The 25,774-nt window shown below is 37.2% G+C and overlaps 1 protein-coding gene across 1 annotated transcript in view; it reads right to left on the reverse strand.

The window, feature by feature from the left end:
- The window catches only part of PEX7 (peroxisomal biogenesis factor 7), an 83,229-nt gene that overhangs the window by 43,394 nt on the left and 14,061 nt on the right, over window positions 1-25,774 (reverse strand). Inside the window, exons 4-8 of the mRNA XM_028121461.2 lie at window positions 22,622-22,699; window positions 21,930-22,038; window positions 8,769-8,875; window positions 7,212-7,325; window positions 5,414-5,469 (exon numbers count right to left, since the gene is read on the reverse strand). Coding sequence (XP_027977262.1) covers window positions 5,414-5,469; window positions 7,212-7,325; window positions 8,769-8,875; window positions 21,930-22,038; window positions 22,622-22,699 — 464 coding nt within the window. The remainder of the gene's footprint in view (window positions 1-5,413; window positions 5,470-7,211; window positions 7,326-8,768; window positions 8,876-21,929; window positions 22,039-22,621; window positions 22,700-25,774) is intronic.

Consider the following 25,774-nt stretch of genomic DNA (forward strand, 5'->3'; position numbering starts at 1 on the left):
AATTGATAGCTGGAAGCCTTAGTGTGATAATGTTTTCCAATTTACCTGCATGCTTGTATTGGGTAAGTAAAACAAAATCAAAAACAAAAACAAAAACAAAAAAAACAAGTTAGGGCATGTAATTTCTCTCAAGGCATTGTTGTAAATTATTCTATTCCGAAGTACATTCCACAGAAACAAAGTTATATAGCTTCTACCATATCAACCACTGACTCAGAAGTAAAGGAGAGAGGAATTCTGGTTAGTTGAGGCTGTGAGGCCACGCAAATCCAAAACTCTTAGTGCATCTTCACAAAAAACTAATACAGAATAAGAAGAACAAATAAAGCAACACAAAACTTGGGGCACCTGGGTGGCCCAGTCAGTTAAACATCGAACTCTTCATTTCAGCTCAGGTCATGATCTCAGGGTTATGAGATCAAGCCCCACAACAGGCTCCATGCTGGGCGTGAGCATGGAGCCTGCTTGAAACTCTCTCTCTTCCTCTCCCTCTACCCCAGCTCATGTGTGCAAGCTCACTCTCTCCCCATCTCTCAAAAAAAAAAAAAAAACTACATAAAACTCAGGCTTCCAACACACCTGAAATTCTAATTACAGGTAAAAAAGAAAAATAAAAACAGAACCACAATGAGCTATCTCCCATGTTCCAGCTGCAAGCCTAACTGGACACTTTAATCTGTAGCAGGGAAAACTGAACTGCAACAATCAGGGGCGCCAGGAAAAAATATCAAGTAACTTACGAGGACAAAAGAATTAGACTGGCATTGGAATTTCCAAAAACAAGACAGAAGGTGAGGCAAAAATGAGGTAGCATTTTCAAAAAACTCCAGAAATGTAAATCAAAGAGTTTCTATTCAGATAAGCTACACTTTAAGAACAAGGCTATAGAGAAACAGTTTTAAACATGCAAGAGCTCCTGAGAATTCTGAACCCATCAGCTCTTCTTAAGGAATTTACCAGAAGATAAACTTCATCAAAGTAAGACATGATGGGGAAATTTCAGCAAAAAGATTGATGATGAATATTTAATATATTTAGTCATATATCTAAGACTAAAATAAAGGTGAAAACAAGAGTGGAAAAATAATTCATGTTAAATGTTGTAAGGTCTGACAAAGTATAAATAAAATAGCTCAAAATTGATGGAGAAGAGAAAGGGGGTAAAAAGAAAAGTAGAGTAAGTTCACTGCTTGTTGTATATGCAATAAATAGGTGTTAAAATACCATTAAAAACTTACAAGTCAGATAATGGTTACATTTTTTAAAACGGGAATAAAGGCATTAAGAAATTTAAATAAAAGAAGAAAATGAACCTTCAAAACACAACAAAAAATACACCATATACAGAAACAGCAAATGTAATATACATAATAGTCACCACATAAAATGATATGACAGATTTGATACCAAACATGTTTTTATCAAGAAATATGGATAGGTTAAACTTGACTATTACAATAAAAAGACTTTTTATTTAGTTCACCTAGCAAGACCCAAATATATGCTCTATACAAAAGACATATCAAAAACAAAATGTATCAAAAAAGCTAAAAATGAAGGTATGGCAAAAGATGTACCTGGAAAGTGGAAACAATCTGAAAGCAGGGGCAGTGACACAGGTAACAGACAAAGCACAACTAAAGCTTAAAAGGATCAACTGTGACAAAGAAGTATTCTCTTTGATGCTAAAAGTCTCAATTCACTATATGGCTGTTATAAATACCTATGCGCCAAATAACACCACACCATCTACTTTTATGAAATCAAAACTACAAGAGGTGCAGGGAGAGAGACAGAAACCCACTGATAAGACTTTTAACATCCCACTCTCAGGACAAAACAAATTAAGTGAACAAAAAATAAAATAGGATACAGAAGCTCTAAACAACAATCAGTAGAGCTTATGTCACATATTGAACTTTACAGCATGATAGTACGGAATAAAGCTTCTTCTTAATTGCTTATGAAACATTCACAAAAATTGATCGTTTATTAGGTACCCCCCAAAATCAATGTGTTCTATAAGACAGAATGACTAAAAATTGTATTATCTAATCACAATGCAATTAAACTAGAAATTTTTAACAAATTTTTAAAAATTAAAAAGCCCTTTCATTTGGAAATTAAGTAACTTCCTATTAAACAACTCTTGGAAGAAAGGGGAAATAGAAACAGAAGTTACAAATCTTTTAAAAATGATAATGAAAACATTATGTATCAGAATGTATGGGCTAGAATTGAAAACAGTAACTAGAAGAAAATTCATAGCCTTAAACACTTTATTAACAAAATAAAAGAATAAATATAAATTCCTGGCTCAAAAGTTGAAAAAAGAACAAGATAAGCCAGAAGAAAGTAACAAGAAGGAAATAATAAAGATAAAAGTAGAAATTAATGAGGTGATGAATAGAAAAACAATAGTTCTAATTAATAAGCCAAAATCTTGTTTGCTGAAGAGAAATAACAAAATATATATACCATTAAATAACTTAAAGAAGAAATCACAAACATACAAAATCAGAAATTAGAGTGAAAATAACCATTGAAACAGGAGAAATTAAAAAGTCATGACACTACTTTATAGACATTTGTAAGAAATAAATTTGAAAATCTCTAAGTTAAGGACAGTTTCCAAAACTGATCCCATTAGAGATGAAAAGTTATCACCTTTGAATACTAATGCCTAGCTCTAGATAAAATATTAGCAGATCAAATTCAACACCACATAAGAAAATAATACACAAAGATCAAGAGGGATTTAATCCAGGAAGGCAAGACTTGTTCAATCCATTACTATGATTCCTTAATAGCTCTAAGAAGAAAAATCACGATCATGTCCACAGATGCTGAAAAAGCCTTTGACAAAACTTAAGATCCATTCCTGACTTTAAAAAAGACTCAAGAAAACAAGAGTTGATACACACTTTCTTAGCATACAAACAAACATTTATATAGCTGACCCTTGAACAGCCACAAGTTTGAACTGTGTGGGTCCACTTAACATGCGATTTTTTTTTCAATAATCTATACATACAGTACTGTAAGTGTATTTTGTCTTCCTTATGATTTTCTCTTTTTTTGAAAATGTTTATTCATTTGTAATTTTATTCATTTATTTTTAAAGATTTTATTTATTTATTTGACAGAGAGAAAGAGAGAAAGCACGAGCAGGGGTTGAGGCATGAGGGAGGGAGAAGCAGGGTCCCTGAAGAGCAGGGAACCCGACGCAGGGCTCCATCCCAGGACCCTGGGATCATGAACTGAGCCAAAGGCAGACGCTTAACTGACTGAGCCACCCAGGTACCCCTTCCTTATGATTTTCTTAATAATATTTTTTTTCTCTAGCTTCCTTTATAGTAAGAATACAGTATATGATACATATAACATGCAAAATATGTGTTAATCAACTGTTTACATTATAGGCGAGGTTTCTGGTCAATAGCAGGCTATTTTGGGGAACTCAAAAGTTATGCAGGGGTCAGCACCCCTAACCCCAGGTGTTCGAGGGTCAACTGTACTTTCACTTAAAGCCAACACCTTACTTTTAACAGGGAAGTGTTAAAGGCACTTTCATGAATATAGAATTAGACATTATAACACTATTTAGCACTTTAATAGAGGTATCTGCCAATACAATTAGAGAAATCAATCAGAGGCGTCAGAATTGGAATTGAAGATACATAACCATCTTTCTTTGCAGATGCTTTGATCATGTACTTGGAAAATCATAAAGAATCAATGATCTTTAGATGGTAGAGAAACAGGCATTCGCAAACACTGCTGCTTGGAATAGAAATTGGTATATTCCTTTTGGTGGGAATTTGGTGATTATCTAACAAAACTACATGTATGCTTACATTTTAATTCAGCAATATCACTTCTAGGAATATACTCTGAAGTTAATTCTCTAATAATGTGCACATACATACATACAAGGTTATTATTCGGTACGCATTGTTTATTTATAAAATATCTGAGGACAAGCCAAATTCCCATACATTGGAGAGTAGTTGAGTAAACTACAGTACATCCACATGATGGAGTATTATGAGAATGAGAAGGATCTCTATGAACTGACATAGAGTTATTTCCTGCATATATTTTATATGAAAAAAAGCAAAATTGAAGAGAGTATCCAGAACACTCCATTTTTGTGTAAGAAAGGGGGAAATAAGAAAATAGACATTGTCTATCTGAGCAATATTGATCATTACAGGGTGTGTGACCCTACAGAATGGGTTGGAAAGAATAGAGGAAATAGATCTTGCTGAATATACCTTTACATACATCTTGACTTTGGAACCACGTTACTGTTTTGTCTGCTCAGAAAAATAGACAAAATCAGTAAGGATGGCAGGAAACGCTAAAATCGAATACAAACAGAAGCAAATGAATCAAACTGTGTTTCCAGTGAATGACACAGCCACACTGATGATGGAGGGGAGCAGAATTAATCCAAATAACCTTTAAACATAGTATTTGGACTAGGGGGAAAAAAGCCCTAAACAATGTGAACCCTAATTAGTACAATTCTGTTTCAGAGAGGCACGGCTCTGCAATTCTGAAACTACTTTCTGAGCATTCTAGGGTTTACAAATGACTCAATATATTGTGGACAATGGGAATTAGGAGTTACAAGTCTGGAAAAGGAGAAAAAACAGAACAAACCTTGGGCAGTGTGGGACTGGAACTGGGATGTGTGGGTAGAGACACACATACACATACACACATGTTCATACAGAGATGTGGATGTGCACACACATACATACACACTCATCCGTATACAGTCACAAACATAATAACACTCTTGCTGGCTTTTTTGAACTGTAACAATCTCAGCCTTAAGATTCATACGATTAGGGCGCCTGGGTGGCTCGGTTGGTTAAGCGACTGCCTTCGGCTCAGGTCATGATCCTGGAGTCCCAGGATCGAGTCCCTCATCGGACTCCCTGCTCAGCAGGGAGTCTGCTTCTCCCTCTGACCTTCCTCCCTCTCATGTACTCTCTCTCTCTCATTCTCTCTCTCAAATAACTAAACAAAATCTTTAAAAAAAAAAAAAAAGATTCATACGATTAGACCCGGAGAAATGGAATTTCACAATTTTTAAAATCTAAATTTAAAAAAAAGACTGGCTATGCAGCCTATTGTGTGGAAAGGTGTCACTATACGAATAGCTATAAGCAAAAAAGGCTTTTAAACAGAACAGCCAGGCTATCTTCAAATAGCAAAGAATGTACGTATGTGGCCAGATCAGAAAAACAGAAAAAATATAATATTAATCCCAGTGGCACATATTCAAATGCACCCAGCTCAGATTATTTTCAGATGAGTACAGTAAATACATTATTTTTCATAAAAGTTGGAAAGATGCTACTTGGTATTTCCCAGTGAAGCTGCTCAAAGACGACCGTACCTTACAGTGAAATCATAGGAGCAAGTGGCCAGAACGGAGGCATGAGACGGTGAAAACTACAAAACAAAACAAAACTCTTTCAAGTTAGCTGCAATTATAACACGCTGCTTCCTAAGGTCATTCCCGTGAGCGCTACAATAAAGTTTAATCAAGACTGTCACTTAAAATTACGCTTCCCCAAACCTTATATGCTTTAATTCAAGGCAAAAATCTTCTGGCCTTTTAAGCGTCACCTGCAGGAAATACATTTCCTTTTACATTCTCTGAAGAAAAGTCATTCCTCAAGCTTTTTGGCACTTTAATTTAGAGTGAAATATTCCCAACGGGTTGCCATTCTGGAAAAATTAAATGCAATTTCATAATGGCTATCCAAAAATGACTCCTACAAATATAAGGGATTTAAGTATACGATTGTACAATATGCAATTATATAATTTACCAATTTTATGAACACATACTATGATTACTATATGCACAAGTATCAGGTCATCATTTAATTGTTAAATAAAAACATCTTTAAACGAATTTTTGTTATTTGTGTATCACAACTACTGCAAAGGATAGCAAGAACAAAAACTGCAAATTTAGGGCGCCTGGGTGGCTCAGTTGGTTAAGCGACTGCCTTCAGCTCAGGTCATGATCCTGGAGTCCCGGGATCGAGTCCCGCATTGGACTTCCTGCTCAGCAGGGAGTCTGCTTCTCCCTCTGACCCTCTTCCCTCTCATGCTTTCTATCTCTCATTCTCTCTCTCTCTCAAATAAATAAATAAAATCTTTAAAAAAAAAAAACTGCAAATTTAAAGACAAATATCTTTTAGATAAGTTATCAACATACTTTAATAGGCTGCCCTTTGTAATTATATTTCTTTAGTTTTTCTTCCCAGTACTTTAATGGTTATATATACATAAATATAACTACATTTGAATATGCTTTATAGTTTGCAAAATACTTTCAGTAAATTACCCAACTTCATTCTCAAAAGCACTGTGAAATAAACACTGAAAATATTTTTCATCTACTACAACCTGTGTGCCATTAAAACAACAACGTGGTGCCGGATCTCATATGCTGAGTTGCAACCAGCAAAACTTAAAATATTAATTTAACTGAACATTCAGAATTTCTGAAATAGGAATAACCCAGTATCTTATTCAAAAGATAAATAAAGTACTTCTTTGCCCTTAGTATAACAAAACAAAGAATGAAATTAGGAGATGTCACTTAATAATATGTTTTCCACAGTGACTTAGCAAAACCCACCAATAAAAGCTGGGAAGCTAATATAAGTCACTTTAGAACCAGGCACATTTCTTGGGAGTGGCAGAAAAAAGTCATCTTTATCTCATCCTCTGGTGTTGGCAGAGTGGAAAATTTTCTATACCCCAAATGTTTGTGAACATTCATATTTATTACAATGTTAGAGAAAAGAAACCTCTCTGCAGTTTCAACCAAGAAACCTTCCCACTGAATGGGAAACTATGAAGAATACCAAAAGCAAATTACCATAGTTAAAAACACATAAAAAGGAATAGTAGTAGAATGGAAAGGACAGAATGAAAAAACATTTCTATTTAACCTTAAGCACTGATCGGCTATATTGTCCCAATTCATTCAATAATTATTCAAATATTTTACCTAATTTTAGCTTTCACTGTTCATCATCACCAGTTAAGACTGGCTAACAGAAATATGCATAAAAAGCATCCATAACCCCAACCCCTAAACATGTTTTCTATATACTTCATTGGTAATGTTTATATTTATACTCTACATATAAAAAGAAAAGATAAACACTTACTTTCACTCTCCTAACAGCATAGGTGTGACCAAGAAGTTCGAACACTGGCTGCCGTACATTCCTCAGGTCCCAGCCTCTCAAACTACAATCCACTGCCCCCGTCACCAGCAAATTCTGCAAAACCGATTCGGAGAAAAGTGAGCAGTGCACATATCAGAATAAGGCACAGTCTCAAATGACATTGTGGGTTCTCCAATCTACCTTCAGTAGTATCAGTAAGTACATAAGGGGTTAAAAATTATGCCTGACGAATGAGCGCACCTTTCTCTTCAGTGTACTGTGAGGCTTTACCAGGTGTTAAGAGGCAAGAGGCCTGTTAACTTAGGAATATGGGGGGAAAGGAAAGGGTACAAATTTGATTTTTATGTTTTTCCAAATCTAAGTCAATCATTGTTCCCTGCTCTCATGCGCCATGTCTTAATACAATATCTAATCCTTTCTGAGAACCTCTGTAAGTAGTGGTGAGTCTCTCCTATCTGGTCAGGTTTTATAAATCCCTTTATCTAGAGCAGTCGGTGAACCCACACTTCCTGGCTGAACAAGCCAAAGTGCTGGGTCCACAGTCAGGCCCATCCCATGTCAACCAGAGTAGTAATTCATTGTATGAATGTGCTGGGTTTCAGTGTAAGCTCATTTGAGGAAAAATTTCAATAATTTAAAACAAAAACAATTTTAACAACTCTCAACTATGTATCAGCACCTTTTTTAGAATTCCCAGAAGTGTAACATATAGTCCACAATTCATTTTCTATATGGAAAATTCATTTATGATGACAGAGATTTGAACTGCAGTTATCAGCACTGAAATTGTTCTTTAGATCAAGTATTATTATTGAATATGGACTCTATTTTCTTTTAATCTATTTTATTTCTTTTCGAAGAACTCTGCCAATACAATGCTCTCTTAACTTCTACTAGTTAATTGAAAACCGAGAAGAAATAAGGCATATGTTTTACCTGTCTGTCCCAGTCAACAGACCACTTCAGGTACATAAATAGTATATCAACACATGTTTAATCCATTTCTATTCTGAATTCATATGCTCATGTGGTTAACTGAAGCTTTGCAAAGAGGTACAAACACACTGTTATCTACAGAAGCATGAAGTCTGGTTAGGCTTATATGGGAAGATGACACAAAATTTTAAAAACTGGTAGACTGTCAAACTAAAAGTCAAATTACAAACAGTTCAGCAGCCTACCCAGCAAAGTAAATGAGAAATGAAAGCAGACGATACAAATTGGTGGGGTTAAGAGCAATAAAGAAAAAAAATTACATAAATTATAAAGCAGCTTTCCCAAATAAGCAAGTAAGGCTGCCCTGTTGAACTTTGAGAATTTTTATTTCTTACTCTGCCTGTTTTATGGGCACTTAAATCCAATTAATGCTAATGCAGGTCACTCGCAATCGTGAATTAGAATTGAAAGGGACTGAATTTAACTTAATGGTCCAGAAACACTACCAAAGTCCACATAAACGAAGAGAAAATAAAATCCCCAACATTTCAACAATAGGAAGGGCTCAGCAGCAAGGGACAGATCCAGACAGGAGGGTACCTCATTGTATTTACACCAGTCACAGCTCAAAATTTCTGCCTGATGTGCAGGAACCACAATTCTGACCCCTGTTGACTTCACATCCCAGATTCTCAGAGTCTGATCACCTGGTGAGAGATGAAGACTTGATCACTTTCCATCACACCACCTGGATGCTCAGTGACATTGTACCCATGATGATAAATTGAGGGAAAATACTGTTTTACTGTTAGCTTCCTACCATCTATATATCATATGCATACATATATTGGTGTTTTTTTTTTTTTAAGATTTAGAGAAAGAGAGAAAGCACACGAGAGGGAGGGGCAGAGAGAGAGGGAGAGAGAATCTCAAGCAGACTCCACAGTGAGGCTGGAGCCCAATGTGGGGCTCGATCTCACGACCCTGAGATCAGAACCTGAGTCGAAACCAAAAATCGGACGCTTAACCGACTGTGCCACTCAGGCGCCCCCACATGTAGTGTGTTTAACTATAATAATGCATAGGAACTACTAAAAGTGATGAAATACAAAAAGTAATGTGTCACAACAATGTTTTTAAATCTACTCAAAGCAGGAAAATCTGAATTTCACACTGAAACAAGTACAGTGGTGACTACATACACACACAGCGCATTTCTCTTCATGATAGGAAAAGGCCCTGAAAATCCTCGGTTTCTAGTCTATAAGAAACCAAATGCTAAAAATTTTCCCGTTAAATGTTGTCAGTCTCCCAAGACAAAATAGAGAATTTTTAATCTTCGTGTTTATGTTTACTACATTTTAATAGGCCAGCCAGAGATCTAGTTTTCTCCATGGAAAAAAACAAGTTGAAAAATTCAGGGATTATATCTTGCATTATTACAAAAATGGTTTGCATTGCTTAGTTTCACAAAGTTACCCCTGATTAAATGTTTTATATGCCGTTTGCCTTAGATTTTTATAAAGTATAAGGAAATAACAAAATGACCAGATGAATAAAACTCAGGATATATATAGGTATCAACATCACCAGTAAATTAGAACCAGTCAGTGATGCTGAGAGAAAGCTGGTACAGCTTGATGAAAGAACGTGGTCTATGGCGCGATGGCAGTCAGGGTGTGGAATTCTGTTTAGTAGCTGTGTGGCCCTGCACAAGTTATATAATACCTCTGAGACTCAGTCCTCATTTCTAAAAAAGAAACAGAATGCCTGCATGCAGGATTGTACAAGAATTGAGTGTAATAGAGTTTCTGGCACTTAGTATGGTCTCTGGCACAAAGAAGATACTTTAATATATGGTATACAATAACGCCAGAATTTTAAATTATCCTTTGCTTTACTTACCTATATTTTCCTGGATTCCCAATTCTAAATCATATTGTCATGTAGCTACATTCAGCAATTTTAGATAATTTTTTTTTCTGATTTCTTTGGAAGTTGTTTAAGAAAGATAAGCATTAAATTGGTGGTAATGAAACGCAGAGGTTAAGAATGGGGGCTCCGGAGTTCCGGGGCTTAGTACTAATCCAGCTCAATCATTTGGTCCCTGTTGATGTTTCATCAAATTAATTAACTTCCCTGATTCTCAGTTTCCTTACCTGTGATAAAATATTTACCTTACGAGTTTAAATCAGATAATGTATTAAAAAAAAAATAAGAAAGCATACCCATGATTAGAAGTCATTCCCATCCCTATTACTAATACCATGAATGATGGCCAACATTTATTGAGTGCTTACTTTATGCTAGATGGTAGTCTAAACATTTTGTATGTATTAACTTTTTAAAAACATAACAAGTGAGACAGAAATTTTGCTAATATAAGAAGCAATTTTTGTAGTAATTTACAAATGGGGAAACTGAAGCTTGTGGAGATGAAATAATGCCCTCGGGATTGCAAGGCATGGAGTCAGGATCTGGGACAAGAGCCCAGGCAGACTGGCTCCCCAGCTGGCCTGCTCCATAACGACACTGTGCTCACCTCCTCATGTGGCTGGAGGAGAACTGCCAGACAGCCAATGTTGGCTGACTCTTGAGGAATTCTTTTATTTACACGTTTTTTCAGTAAATTGAGAGGAAAAAGACCTCACATACACACGCATGCACACACATGACGTTCTGTCATATTTGCCTCACAATTATCTTAGAAATAAAAATAATAAAACAAATAAACTTGAAACGTCTGTTGTATTTCCGGTCCCATTCCCCACCTTCCTTCCCCAGAGGCCACCACAACAGTGAGTTTGGCATCCCTTTAGTCTGTGTTTTTGTAACACTTTCATTCCATTTTTATGGATCCATATATAGGTACTATCGCTTTATGTGTGGGACTTGTAATTTTTATTGTTTAAAAATACCATCTTCCTACTTTTTTTTAAATTTGAGTACAGTTGACACAAATTGTTACCTTCGTTTCAGGCGTACAACGTCTCTATACCTTATGCTCTGCTCCCCACAAGCGTAGCCGCCGTCTGTCACCACACAACACCATTACAGTACTATTGACGATACTCCCTGTGCTGTGCCCTTCATTCCAGTGACTCATTCATTCCCTAACTGGAAGACGGCTTGTCCCACTCTCCTTCACCCATTGTGCCCATCTCCCAACCCTCTTCCCATCTTCCCACTTTTAAAAAAGTTGAAAACCACTCTGACAGAAGACAGTAACTAACACTTTTGGATCCAGCTAAATATGGTAGGAATGGGAGGGAATGAGGAGTCTGAAAGTACCAAATGGAAACTGTTCAGAATTAGTATAGACTAGAGCTTCAAATAACTCCAGGGGCCCTAATTACAGTCAATGTCGAGCCACGAGTCAGAATTTGTTTCAAAATTTAAAATAGCTTTGATAAAATGATTCAGGTCTTTAGGTTTTTCTCTAGCCTTCAGAGTATAAAGCAGGGTGATGTGGATGGCTAGTGTTTGGTCTGCTCAACAGTACACTTCTTATAGGAAAAGCAGCCTTTTCTCACCATGTGACTCTAGAAGGATCTACGGCTCAACACAGCTGACCACAGGGACAGGTCCAAGCAAGGCCAGTCATAGTATCTTATTCCCTGTCCTGATCACAGGTTAAAGGTAGGTACCTGGGATTTTTTTTTTTTTAACTATAACTGAAAAAATAATATCAGTCCCTCTCTTAGGATTAACAGGCTATAACATGAAGGAGCCGCTGGTGGCCACGTCTCACTGTTTGGGGAAAGCAGCTTGCAGAGTGAAGTCAACAAGCAGAGAAAAGTCCAGATTCAAGATAGAAAATGTGTCCTGGGGCTGTTCAGGCATCCCTTCCCTTTCTGGGGCTGTTTTTCAATAAATTCCTCAAAGACCTAAGAGAGTTCAAAGTCTATCACCTGTAGGTAAAGGAGACCCCTTTCCATCATGGAGGGAATGAATGGAATTCCCCTAAAACTTCAGTCTGTAAGAAGCCTAGCCCCAGAGGAAAACATTTGATTCAGCACAAGGCTTCCACTAAAACACAACAAATACCTAAATGATGTATACTAGCTTTCAAAAATTTATATTTATTATCAGGTCTGAAACTATAAAGTCTGCTATAGTGGCAACTAAAGCACTGTTTAAAGTTGAATGTGCTGTGTTCATCCTAGTAATTATATCTTATGAGTATGTGAATGATTTAGAGTATCAAAACATTACAAGGAATATGGACTGGGCCTTGAAGAAGTAACTGTTTTCTAGCAACATTACTGGAGTCTCACAAACATAATGAACAAAAGAAACCTGACACAGAAGTATAAAACGGGCAAATTAATCTATGCAATTAGAAGGCAGGACAGTGGTCACCCTGGAGTGGGGTAGGGGAGCCTCTCAGAATGTTCTGTTTCTTGATCTGGGTGCTACACACACATCTGTATGTGCTCACTGTGAAAATTCTTTGCATTGTACACTTAAGATTATGCACTGTTCCATATGTGTATTATACTTCACTAAAAGATTAAGCAATTGCACTACTAGGTATTTATCGAAAGGATACAAACATAGTGATTCAAAGGGGCACATGCACCCCAGTATTTATAGCAGCAACATCCACAATAGCCAAACTATGGAAAGAGCCCAGATGTCTACCAACAGATGAATGGATAAAGAAGATGTGGTGTGTATATGTATCTGTAGATATATATATATACACACACACACATATATTACTCAGCCATCAAAAAGAATGAAATCTTACCATTTGCAATGACACAGATGAAACTAGAGGGTGTTATGCTAAGTGAAGTAAGTCAGAGAAAGACAAATACCATATGATTTCACTCATAGGTGAAATTTAAGAAACAAACCAGATGAACACAGGGGAAGGGAAGGAAAAATAAAATAAGATGAAAACAGAGAGGAAGGCAAACCATAAGAGACTCTCAGCTCTAGGAAACAGTGTTGTTGGAGGGGAGGGGGATGGGAGATGGGGTAACTGGGTGATGGACATTAAGGAGGGCAGTTGATGTAATAATCCCTGGGTGTTATATGCAACTGATGAATCACGAAATTCTACTTCTGAAACTAATAATACACTCTATGTTAACTAAATTGAATTTAAATAAAAAATATATATGTCTATATATATTTATTTTATATGACATATATATTTATATAAGAAAAAAAGATTAAGCAAAACACCACCAGCAAAGACTGGGTGGGTGGCCACTCCACATTTCTCTGGGACAATATTCTGGTCCTTCACCATCCCATCATATTCAAGCAGCAGTCACACACACAGAAAAGCCATGGCCTAGGTTGTCCCTTCTTGCAGTTAACTTAAAAGACACAAAGAGGAGGGAACTGCTCTGAAGGAGCTAAGAATTCCATTGACTTGACAGTCACTTCTGTTGCACACATTTGGCACTTCATCCTCCTCACTTTGTTTTCCAGGTGGAAGAGACAGCTTCTGGCCCAATGGTACCATGACTCACTCAACTCTTAGGCACCGGGATATCTGCATTTATGTTGGTTTTTTATAATTGCATTTTCCAGACAACTGGCCTTTCATTGTCAGCCAGACGTTGACCAGGGCCCCGTGACAGTGCCACCATCTTTTCTTATCAGTGGCAGGCCTGCCACGGCGGCACAACCAGTGAGTCTCAGCGCACAGCACGGAACAGGAAATGCTGGATGCTGTGACGTCTCCCCTCAAACTACAGTGGGTAAGGCGAAGGGAAGAGGAAGTGAGTGTCGATGTTGGGTCTGACCCTGCAAAGAACTGAGCAGCAAAAGGATGCATATCGGGCCCAATAATTGAACTGAATTGAAATGCCAGATGCTTATCAAATGTAATATGACTTTTTCCTTAGAGTAGAATGAAGATTTTTTTTTTTTTAACTACCAGACCCATTCATTCAGGCATGGCTATGACTTATGCAATTATATGGAGTCTGTAATAGCAGTAACTTAGTTTTCATGGTTCAAAAGAAAGTTTATTTCTTATTAACGTTCTTTATGTAATGAGCTTAAGTATTCTTCCCTTCTATCTCATGCAATTTGGAAATATGAATTCTGTCCTACTAACAACTTTCATGAACTAGACAAAATGCAATGTCCTCAGAGAACCTTTGAACGCTTTGGAAGGTAAATCTAAATCTCTAAACACTCCTCCCCTTTTTGGCCTGTCCTAATTTAGCCAATGATAACAAATTTAGTTCTAGATTTGCAAATACCATCTAACTTTGAAGGTGACTCAATTCTTAGAATGACTTCAATACTATATTCTCATGTATTATCTTAAAATATAAACTGCTATAAGCAGTTGAGTGGCATAATTAACCATATGTGCACCACCGGACTAGACACAAAAGTACATCTTGGCTGCCTATCACGTAAGCTTCCGCCATTTGTAATATTTGTAAAAACAAATATTTTATAACTTTGGGTTCCACAACCATGAAATTTACAGTTGAGTTTTCTTATGCGAAGATTATAGTATGTTTTGTAACAAGCTTCTCTCTGTAAGCAAGAAGACAAAGTAAGAAAATTGATGAAGACCATAATATAACTCAAACAAAACTGAGGAAAAAAAAAACAACTAAGGCATTCTCAAACTACAGAAACCACTTCCTCTCCAAATTCAGCACTGAAACCATTCTGTGGGTTTTTAAAAAAGAGATGAATATTAAGCATGAAATTCCCATCATACCAACAGAAATAAACTATTAGTTTGGCATCTCAAACAAAGCTATGCCATAGACTAGAACAGTGCTTTCCAAATGAGGCTGATCACTAGGTTCAGCTGGGGTGATTAAAAAATGTGCCTCCCAGAGATACTTGATTCAGCAGGACTAAAATGGAGCCCAGAATTCTGTTGTTCTTTTAAAGCTCCCCCAACAATTCTGACAGCCAGCCAGGTTTCAGGATCACTGGCCTCGTATGCTATTACACAGCCATGCATTCCAGATTCTACCCGGAGCAAGTTCCTCAGATGAGCACTGGTAATCCTTACAACACAAACGTATGCCACGGTCATTCAGATGCTCCTCAAATATGCTCTGTTCTCGCACCTCCCATTCCTTCGCTTTCCAGCTCTCATCTCTTAACTCTTAGTTGTTTGTAGGTAACAGCTTGAACGACTATTTCCTCAGAATGGAGGACCAGCTTCCCTGACCAGCCAACTTTGACAAGATCAGGAATCCTTAGCTGTGTTTTCACAGAATTCTGAGCACACATGTTAATCACAGAAGGCAACATTTATAGAGCCCTAACTCTGTGCCAGGTACTGTTCTTAGCCTTTTGCACATATTAACTCACTTAATCCTCCTCAAAACTCCATGATGTAAGTATTACCATCACCCCTGTTTTCCAAGTAAGGAATGAAGAGACGGAGGTTAAGCAGCATGACCTGAAGTCAGCTAATAGCGGTGAAGGAAGAATTTTGTCTCAGACAGTCCAGCTCCAGGCCATGTTCCTAACCACTATACTTACTATGTTACCTCTCCAGAGAACTCTGCACTCCTTACCACCCATTGTTGGTTTGTTTTTCCTTATGATCTCTCTTTTCCACTGGATTGCAGCTCTAAGAAGACAGAACCCTGTCTGTTTTCTTCCTCAATGTATCTTCAGTGCCTTTCAATGTATCTTTCAAACAACAGTGGCCATTCACTTAATATCTAACTGACTCACTGCCAATGTCCCTCTCAACAACCAAAATTAACCTTAGATAGGTTTTTAAAATTCTAATAAGATGGTTACTTCCCATATCTTATATAATAGTAATTAAAAATATATTAGAGTTTGCTTGTATAAGGCACTCAGCTATATAAGAGAATACACCTGTCCAATAGGAAATACATGAAAACAAGAGTAAGAAAATATGCAAAGAAGTTCATTTGCCTCCTAATACACTGTACATAGCTTGGTAAGCAAATTTTCTCATCTCACTTGAAATGACAAAGGCACAGTGAAAGCTTCAGAGCGGGCCCCATCCTTTACTGTACTACAAACCCTCCTCTCGCAGAGTGGAAGAAAAAACTTCAAATCTTTTCAACTTTATTAAGGAGGCTACTATTTGAAAACCATTAGGAAGGAATATTTCAGGAAAATGGCAAATGCTTAATAAATAAACCTTCCAATGAGTTTCTAAAAGCATAAAAGCTGGCAGAAAAATGGCATTCCTTTATCCAATTTTTTAAAAAGAAACATTTTATAGCTCACAGGTCCAGTGCTTGGTTTTCGTGAAATCCCTTTAAGTGCTGGATGTGCATACAGTCTAGTGAATATTGGCCCCATAGAACGTATCCAGCCACTTCCACCTAATCACTATTCACTCTTTCCGTTCTTGATGTATGAGTTGGACTACCACCCTCTTTCTCATTTCCCATTCCCGACTGCAGGAGTAAGCTGGGCCCACACCAATCAATTACATCCCCCTCTCCGAGGCACAGTGCTCAGTTTAGAACATTCACGTGGACCATCAGACGAGAGAAAATGAAACTTTCCTAGATGTCTGAGAAGGAGTCTCACACGTTTCCTACTGGACGGAAACCAGAAAGGATAGAGGGGTTGGAGCTGCTGCCATCTTACTTTCACATGGTGCCTGATACAAAACCAACTTAAAAGAATACAGAAGAGATGGCAAGAACATCCTCTAAGCCCTACATCCAGCCATGTGTATAAAGCCAGATGTAATTTTGGACATTTCAACAATGCGAACAAATAAATTATCTTCTTACTTAAAGTGGTTTGGTTCAGAATTTCCTTGACTTTCAACCAAAGAAATCCTGGCTGCTGTGACCACTATTTATATTTATTTCTAATAGAACACAGGAAGGTGATGTCATTAAGCAGATAATCTTTTTTTTCTATTAAACCAAACGGACATTGTGATGATAAAAAGACGGTTTAAATATTACCGATTTGCAATGGGCAGATAGTTAAGTTTTGTGATTATATTGCTGACTCTCCACACAATAAGTCTTTTCCTGCTATTCAGTCTCATACACTGAATGTTCTGTGTGCAACACGCAGACTCAGTATTATGTAGACCTGCTACACAAAACGCCACTGGAAAAGGAAGAGGAGTGTGTGGCTCAGCCCAAATCAAAGGCTGGTACACACAATGCTGCCTGACATTTAAATAAATGCCGGTGTATTCGTTCAAGATTTTGTCACCATTAGATTTTATATTTGGTCATGGTCATAAAAAGAACAAGGAAAATGAAGATAATTTTAGAACCTTAAATAGTAATATACATCAACAAAATTACATACAATAGTAAGGTAAAGGAATTTTTTTAAAAATCTGTCAGTAGTTCAAGGAGTTTTACTTATTAATACTTTTCCAAATATGTAAAATTATACTCATTATCAATTCCAGCTTATTATGAATGCTGCCAATTAGAGCTCCCACCAGACACGTCTTCACTGCTTCACCAGAAGGGAAGTATATTTCAGTTCATTTTGAAGACATCTATTTTATACCACTAATTCATCCAGGGTTTGAAATGACTCCTTTGAAACTGTAGGACATAAGGCCAAAGGGCATCCCTACTCGAAGAAAATGATGCTAACTAGTGTCAATCTAATTCACATCCTTAAAAGAATTTTAATTGAACTTGTACTAATACTCTCTGTATTAGGGCTTTTCACCTATGGTAAATTATAACCATTATGCTGCACTGTGGTCATCTTACAGATCTGATTCACAATAAGCATGAAACTCATTAGCATTTACACTAAATTAAAAGCATAAAGATGACTAACCAAGTTATATAGGCAGGCTAAAGGGTTAGTTAATTCGAATAGCATATCAATACTGCTATCACTTACTTAATACCCACCCAGCCTTATAATTAGCTGTGCCACAGAAAAATTTAAAAAATCAAAGAAGAAATTCAGGCTTTGAAAAGGAAATGTGCCAAGAAAAAATATATTTACTGGTCCCATCCCAAAGATTTGATATCTCGGGAAAGATTTAACTCAGATTACGAACAAAACACTATGACTCAAGACAACTTAGAAATTTTGAAAATAATAGTAATAATTTTATAAGTATACTGTTCATTCTAGAAAACCATGCTGTTAATTTTAACCATTGAACATTTTTTTGACTTAACTGAACCTCTATACACAGAATTTACTATTATTTGCTATTATCTTAGAATCTAAGAAATTGCTTAATCTAAAGGACATGTTTGTCTGTACAACATTTACCTGAAGATTTCCAGTTCTGAGTGTCTTCAACCTAATAATACTTTAGAATTGAGGGACATTTGGTCATTTAAAATTTTTAGAATAAAAAAATAATAAAATAAACGAAAGGAAAGGATTTCTGTGATGTTATATTTACTATGGAAGGCACTCAACATAATTCAACAACTCAGGGCATTGACAGAGTTTAGTAGCAAGTAAGGAGCAACTATCTTACTGACTGCCTATTTGGGGGTGCTGGGTAATTAAATGAGGAGACAACAGTAGGCACACTCTACCTCCTCTCCTAGCTATTTTCTTCTCTCCTTCTCTAAACAACCAAACTGCATGGAAGAGCTTCCACTGCTTTATCTCCCCTCAAGACACTTTATACAAAGTGTCAGCAAACATCTCCTGTGAAGGACCCAACAGTAAGTATTTCTGGCTTCAAGGGCCATTGGCCTCTGCCACAGCTACTCACCTCTGCCATTATGGCACAAAAGCAGCTACAGACAATCTGTAAAAGGATGGGCATGGCTGTGTTCCACTAAATCTTTGTTCACAAAACCTGTCAGTGAGTCATTTTGATCTGAGGGCAGTAGTTTGTCAACCTATACTCTAGTCTAAGGTCTCTTCCCTTTAGTCCTTCCTGGGGGCTCTGATTTACTACAATGGCTCTACTTACCATTTCTGAGCCAATGACACAATTTATTCATGAGGCTAGATGTCTCAGCTCCAAACTCAACCTACTCATCCACAGCCCCCTGTGTGCCATGAGCTCAGTGTGCTCTAAAACAAAACTCCAGATCTTCTCCTTCAAACATATTTCTTACCTCTGTTATGACATTAACCACCCACCAACTTACCCTTGGCAGGAATATAGGAGTTATTCTTTACTCATCCTTGTACATCTTATACAATCATCTCCAAATACCACTCGAGTCAGCCTAATTTCTGCCAGCTCTTCTGCCACCATCCTTATCTAGGCCTTCAGCTCTCGGTTAATCTTCCTGCATTCGCTCCTGCTCACCTCCCAGCTATTCTCTACACACAGCCAGAAGGAATTTTTTTAAATGCAAGCCTAATTATACCACTCCCTTGCTTAAACCTCTTCAGTGCCTTGCCCGTGTCCATAGGATAAAATCCAAAATCTTGAATCCAGTCCATAAGGTGTCCATCTGGGTGACTCTCTACTGCCCAACCTCATTTTCACTACCTTTTCCTTTTAAGCAGTGGTCTCCCTGGCCTTCTTTCAGTTAACTCAAATGCACCAAATTCTTACTTTTGGTCTATTCTCTCTGCCTAGAATGGTCTCTCTTTCTGTGCCATGCAAGGTCTCCCACTTTTCACTGAGCCAATTCCTTATTCATCCTAAATGAAAGCCAGAAAACTATTAAGCAAAAAATTGATAGTCTTGGCTACCAAAAAACTCAAATGCATATACAGTAAAAAAAAAAAATATACAACATAAAACAGTTAAAAGACAAACAAAAATGGGAAAATATACGTAAGATACAGAAGACTAATTCCTAAATATAAAAAGAGTTCATACATCAATACAGAAAAACAACAACAAACAGCTCACAGTAGAAAAATGGGCCAAAAACATGAACGTGAGACTCACAAAGGAAAAACTGTAGTAGTCAATGGACATATAAAAAATATTTACTATCCCTCATAATCAAATATGCAAATCAAAACAAAAATTAGGTATCATTTTTCACTCATCAAATGGGAAACCATTTAAAAGATTAAGGAGGTGCATTTATTCATCATTTCAAGGTCCAAATCTTAAAACAACTATTACCTTAACATTACTAGATTCTCACTATCAGAATTAACTGACATCATCTAGACTGGAAAGGTTGTTGTTACTGTTTTGATTAATCTATAAGGTGTTGCTGCTCTATAATAAACACTTTTGAAAGTCATTAGTGTCATATAGATTGTATTTATGTATATATTCCCCAGATGATGTCATTTAATAAGTCCTCACATTGGAATACTCGGAGACATTGGTTTACCCTTCCCACTACTTGTTCACAGAGGCAGCCTAGTGACTCAAGGAGGCAGCCTAGCACAGCAACCCTGCCCTGCCTATGCCAATTAGTTGTTCACCTTTGTTTCATTCCTACACTTTTTACAGCTTTACTGGCACTCCGTACATTACACAAATTATCTAAAAGAAAAATGAAGCAATGTATATTAAAGTGTCAGAGATTTTAGGAAGGAAATAGTATTCAGAAAATTCTTTAGCCAAATGTTTACTGGTGGTAGATCAAATAAAAGGAACACGGTATACCTCTCTTTCTACCTTAAATTTGTTTTAATTCCATAAGCTTAAGTATATAACATAAATTCATATATAAAATTCATAAAATATAACTGGTGAATGTTCTTTTCCATCAAGTTTATTTAAAACTAGAGTCTAATAACTCCTTCTGAATGGTGGTATGATACTCTCACTTCAACTATAACAGGACTAAGGCTACTAAGAAATTTCCATGATCAAAAGCTGTTTTATAATAACAGTGTTTGCAGTGGGGAAAATGAATTTGGGATGGGAGATTTTCTGATTCACAATTATAAAATTATTTTTCTGTATAATTTCAACAACAAAAGCCTTATAGCTATAAGCGTATAAAACCTAACATCAACTAAGCAAATTCAGCCCTTAAAGACATCTGACTTTTTCCTCAGGAATATTCCCCATAAACATTTTTCACTTTTTTTTCATATTTTTTATTTTTTTTAGAGAGAGAGCAAGCACAAGCAGGGGGAGCAGCAGGCAGAGGGAGAGGGAGAAGCAGGCTTCCCGCTCGGCAGGGAGCCTGATGCGAGGCTCGATCCCAGGACCCTGAGATCATGACCTGAGCTGAAGCTAGATGCTTAACGGACTGAGCCACCTAGGCGCCCCAAACATTTTTCATTTTTGTACTCCATATTCTGGAAAGCGAATAAGAATTTTTATGGAGGAATATAAGAAAAAGCTAACGTGGTTCTACGGAGGGGAGGGATGAGGACTTACGTTTTGTTTGGCATGTTTCTGTGCTGTTTGAATTTCCTCACTATGGGATTATGTAGGATACCATTTTTTTCTTTATAAATTATTTTTTTTGAAAGTTACAAAAGAAGCAAAGAATAGTGATCATTTTACTTTGTCAATCATCACAAATATCTGTCATTAATTAGCACGTTACACATTCTCCTGTTACTCAGACTTAGCCACCTTTATTCTGATAAACAAACCAAGGATAATGCCATCTAAAGGAAGGAGCTCAGGGGCTAATAAAAAGAACTAGAACGGTTCCCAATTTTGGAAGATTTATAACCAGTTATGATATGCCTAAGACAAACCATATTTGTTCATTAATAGTTGAAAAGTAGTCCACGCCTGGCTGATTCTTATCTAGAGGTTGATGAAGAATGAAACCATCTACAGAGCACAAAGAATAGTACTGTGGGCCCTTTTCCCCTCCAAATCGCAAGTACACAGCACCATCTGCTGGGGAAAGCAAAGCCACCACTCACTACAAGTAAGGCTTTTTTGGTAAATACCGAATTATTTACCTGAGGCTGATGCAAAACAACCAGGGATGTGGGGAGACCAGATTGTGCTATAAATGACACTTTCATGGCCTCTAAAGGTGCACAGAGACTTTCCAACAGTTGGATCCCACTACAAACAAATGAATAGATCAATTACTTAGAGGTAAATTCAAATTTGTTTATATATATAATACATATAATACACTATCTATGTATTTATATATACACACGTAATAAACAGACATATCTCAAAGATTCTTTAAAGTCTATTTCCATATGAAGCAAAATGGTAGTTAAGGGGCCAAAATTATCAATGCTGAGTTAATTATTTACAGCCAAAAGGTTAAAAATGTTTAAATTCTAATAAATGCCTTAATACAGTTTTTTGAAAAGAAAATTAACTGTGTAATTGAAAAGATACAGAAGTACGTTCTAGAAAAGAAAAAAAATTCAATGGCAGCTTTGCGGAAGAGAACATTTGGTGTTTTGTTGTTTTTTTTTTTAAGATTTTATTTATTTATTCATGAGAGACAAAGAGAGAGAGAAGCAGAGGGAGAAGCAGGCTCCCCGCTGAGCAGGGAGCCCGATGCGGGACTCGATCCCAGGACCCTGGGATCATGACCCGAGCCGAAGGCAGACAGACGCTCAACCATCTAAGCCACCCAGGCGCCCCCCGAGAACATTTGGTTTTAAACACAGTAATGCTGACATACCAGTTTGACCGTTTGATCCCATGAGCCAGACACCACAAGCTGTTCACCTCTTGTTTGGCTCCAGTCAACACTGTAGACCTAAAAACATTTTAATGTATCATTTGGAAAGCAAAAGAGCATCAAGTTCAATATTATATTTTATCTCTTTATAACAGTGATAGCCAGTTAGAACAACTAATTCACTTCATTGAAACATCAAATAAAGTCCTACAAATCTCAACATGGTGCCTGAGAAATGGAAAGGTCATTTTGTCCATTCCCCCAGACATATTCCTTACAGATAAGATTCCATTCTATGTTAACAGAATGCTACAGATGATTTCCAAACCTCCTTCACTAAAACAAATCATATATATTTTTAACCTACCAACAAACACTGTTTGCAGCACCCTGTAGAAATGTCAAAGCAGATTAGAAAGTTAGTCGTCTAAAAAAGCTTGCCAGGTCAGTGTTTATCAGAAAGCATTAAAATTCAATTAATATCCTTATCTGTCCTTTCTTAGAAAAAGCTTATAGGAACCAGGTAATCCTTTCAGATCTCTTGGTAAACAGCTTTAGTTATCCAATGCTGCTATTCTAATCTATGCTTTACTGCTTTCAGTGAACCATTTTAAATGAACCATTTGAAAACTTACGGAAATATTTTTTATTCTGTCATTTTATACAACAGATTATATACAGATCACGACTGTAAGCAAACTTCCACAAAATCCATGCATAATTATTCTTTATTAAATTAAAGTAGTCCTGACATGGACCTGAGTATATATCACTAAATGTGACCAGCCAGCAGATTCTTCTGAATCTTAAAAATTCTAGCTACCATGTTTATGTAGGAAGCAGGGGTGTCTGCAGTTTGCTGTGGCTTAAGTATGGGTTACCTGTTCTCTGCTGTCTTCTACTGTGAACTATGGCTAGCCATGATGGAGTCTCAGTTTAAAAAATATCAGTAATACTGAGTCTGTCTTTGTTTAAAACTTTAGTATTTTTCTCATCACAGATTTTTTTGAATTGGGATTTTTAAAAATACTGCAGTAAGACATTATTTGACTACTGAATTTTGGGGGTCCTCCTTAATTGTGTAACTAAGGTGAGTGACTCACCCACCCTACCCTAGTCCTGGCCCTGCTGCTGTCCATATTCATGTAGAAGAGAGAAGATCAGTTGGAACACTGAAAAAACCACAATCCAGCAACGGAGAGCACCTCTTAAAGAAAGGGCAGCAAAACCCCAAGAGCTGCTGTGGCCATCTGCTAGTTATGGATGGAAAAAGACAGCCTTGAAGTAGTCATTGAAGATCCTGAAAGCTAAAGAGTTTGATTTTATCCTCTAGGCCAGGGCATGGCAAATTTCTTCTGTAAAGAGCAATAATTTGGGATTTTATGGGCCATGTGGTTTCTGTATGTCGGTCTGGGAGAGCAAAAGTAGCCAAAGGTGATACTTGATGAGTTGGCATAGCTGTGTTCCAATAAAACTTTGTTTACAAATCAGAGAGCACGCTAGGTTGCCGACTCCTGCTCTAGGCAGATGTGAACAGTCAAAAATAAGCACAATAGCAAACCTTTATTGAGCACCTACGGCATACCAGATACTGTCATAAGCATTTTACATATTTTATCTCATTAATAGATACTGTGCTAAGACCCACAAAGTTTAAATTGTCCAAATTCCTAAAGCTAGTAAGTTGCAAAGCTGAATTCTGAACCTCAGTAGCCTAACTGCAGAGTCCACCCTTAGTAACTACACTAGGCTGTCTCTACATCATGCTACCTGAGGGCACTGTTGAAGTGGAATGAGCTTGGGCTGCAATATTAAGGAAATAAAAGCCTGCCCTTCATTGGCGATTCACAGGTATCACCCTCCATTAGAGCCCAGATTGATTCCATTCTTGTTTCCATGAATTATCCATATCCAAGAACTTAAAGTCCCTGTCAACTGAGTGAACTCCCATTCATCTGTCAAGACTTGGTCCCATTACATCCTCTATGGAACAAGTCTCCCCTCGACAAAACCCTCGATGCTTCCTTCCATGCATCCCAACAGCATCTTGTACCTACTTATAATTTAACATTTACCATATTTTACTACAATTTGTGTTAAATACCTGCTAGATTCTGGGAGATCCACCATGTGAGCAAAACCATCTTGTATGTCTATGCTCACTGCAATACAATAAGCACTCAACAAATGGGAGTTAAAATAATTTCTCCAATTAAATTTATCTTCACAATCTGCATCACTAAGTAGTTATAAAGAGCTACTATTTTCATTTCAGAGGATAACTGAACAAATATAACTAAAAACTAAGATCAACATCTCAGATTCCACTGCCTCTACACATGTCCAGCATGATGTTAAGATCTGACACCTTATGACTTCTCGCCATTCAAAACTGCAAGGGCCCCTACAGGCTCAGGGAGAACCCAGCCCTAGTGAGAACAAAAGACAGGAGGGAAGATAGCTCTGCTGACGGCAGTGTTGCTGCCAGCTCTATTATCAGTCCCGCAACGACGCGCAAAACTAAGGACAGAACGCACACGGTGAGGTTAAAAACGGGACAACAGGGAAGGAAATAAAGGCAACCCAATAAATATTTTATGGTGTTTGACTGTGTTTACAATTTAGGGTACGGGTAAGTAATTAACAGTACAAGCCAGGATGTTGTTTAAAAAGAAAAAAACTATAGACATAAGTACAAAACGGGCACTGGGATGGAAAATTCAGCTTGATGCCCAGAAGAGAGGATCTAAGCGGGGCCTTGAGGCCTGGCTAAAATGTCAACAGCAGAAAGCAGAAATGAAAACAGTGATCAGAAACTCCCCCAAAGGCATACACGGGCATAGATAGTACCCAAGGGATTAGGACTAGAGAACACTACAGGATAACACCAAGGTTTTGTGCCCAGGGACTGCTGGTGGTGGTGGCATTAACAAAATGGGAAGACTGGAGGAAAGAAGATAATGTGTAATTTTAGACCTACTGACTTTGAAGTGACAGCAAGATAGTCAAGTGGAAATGTCTAGTGGGAACGGGGTTTGGCCATTGACCTCAGGCTCTGAAAAAAAGTTTATAGCAGACAGAATGTTTGGGAGACAGTCAAAAAAGGATGAGTAGATTCCATTATCCCAACTTCAAGTTACCGCACTAGTCTAT

This window comes from Eumetopias jubatus, unplaced genomic scaffold (genome assembly GCF_037043125.1).
Source record: "Eumetopias jubatus isolate StellerSeaLion01/CBP00866 unplaced genomic scaffold, mEumJub1_p1.0 scaffold_6, whole genome shotgun sequence".
Classification (NCBI taxonomy): domain Eukaryota; kingdom Metazoa; phylum Chordata; class Mammalia; order Carnivora; family Otariidae; genus Eumetopias; species Eumetopias jubatus.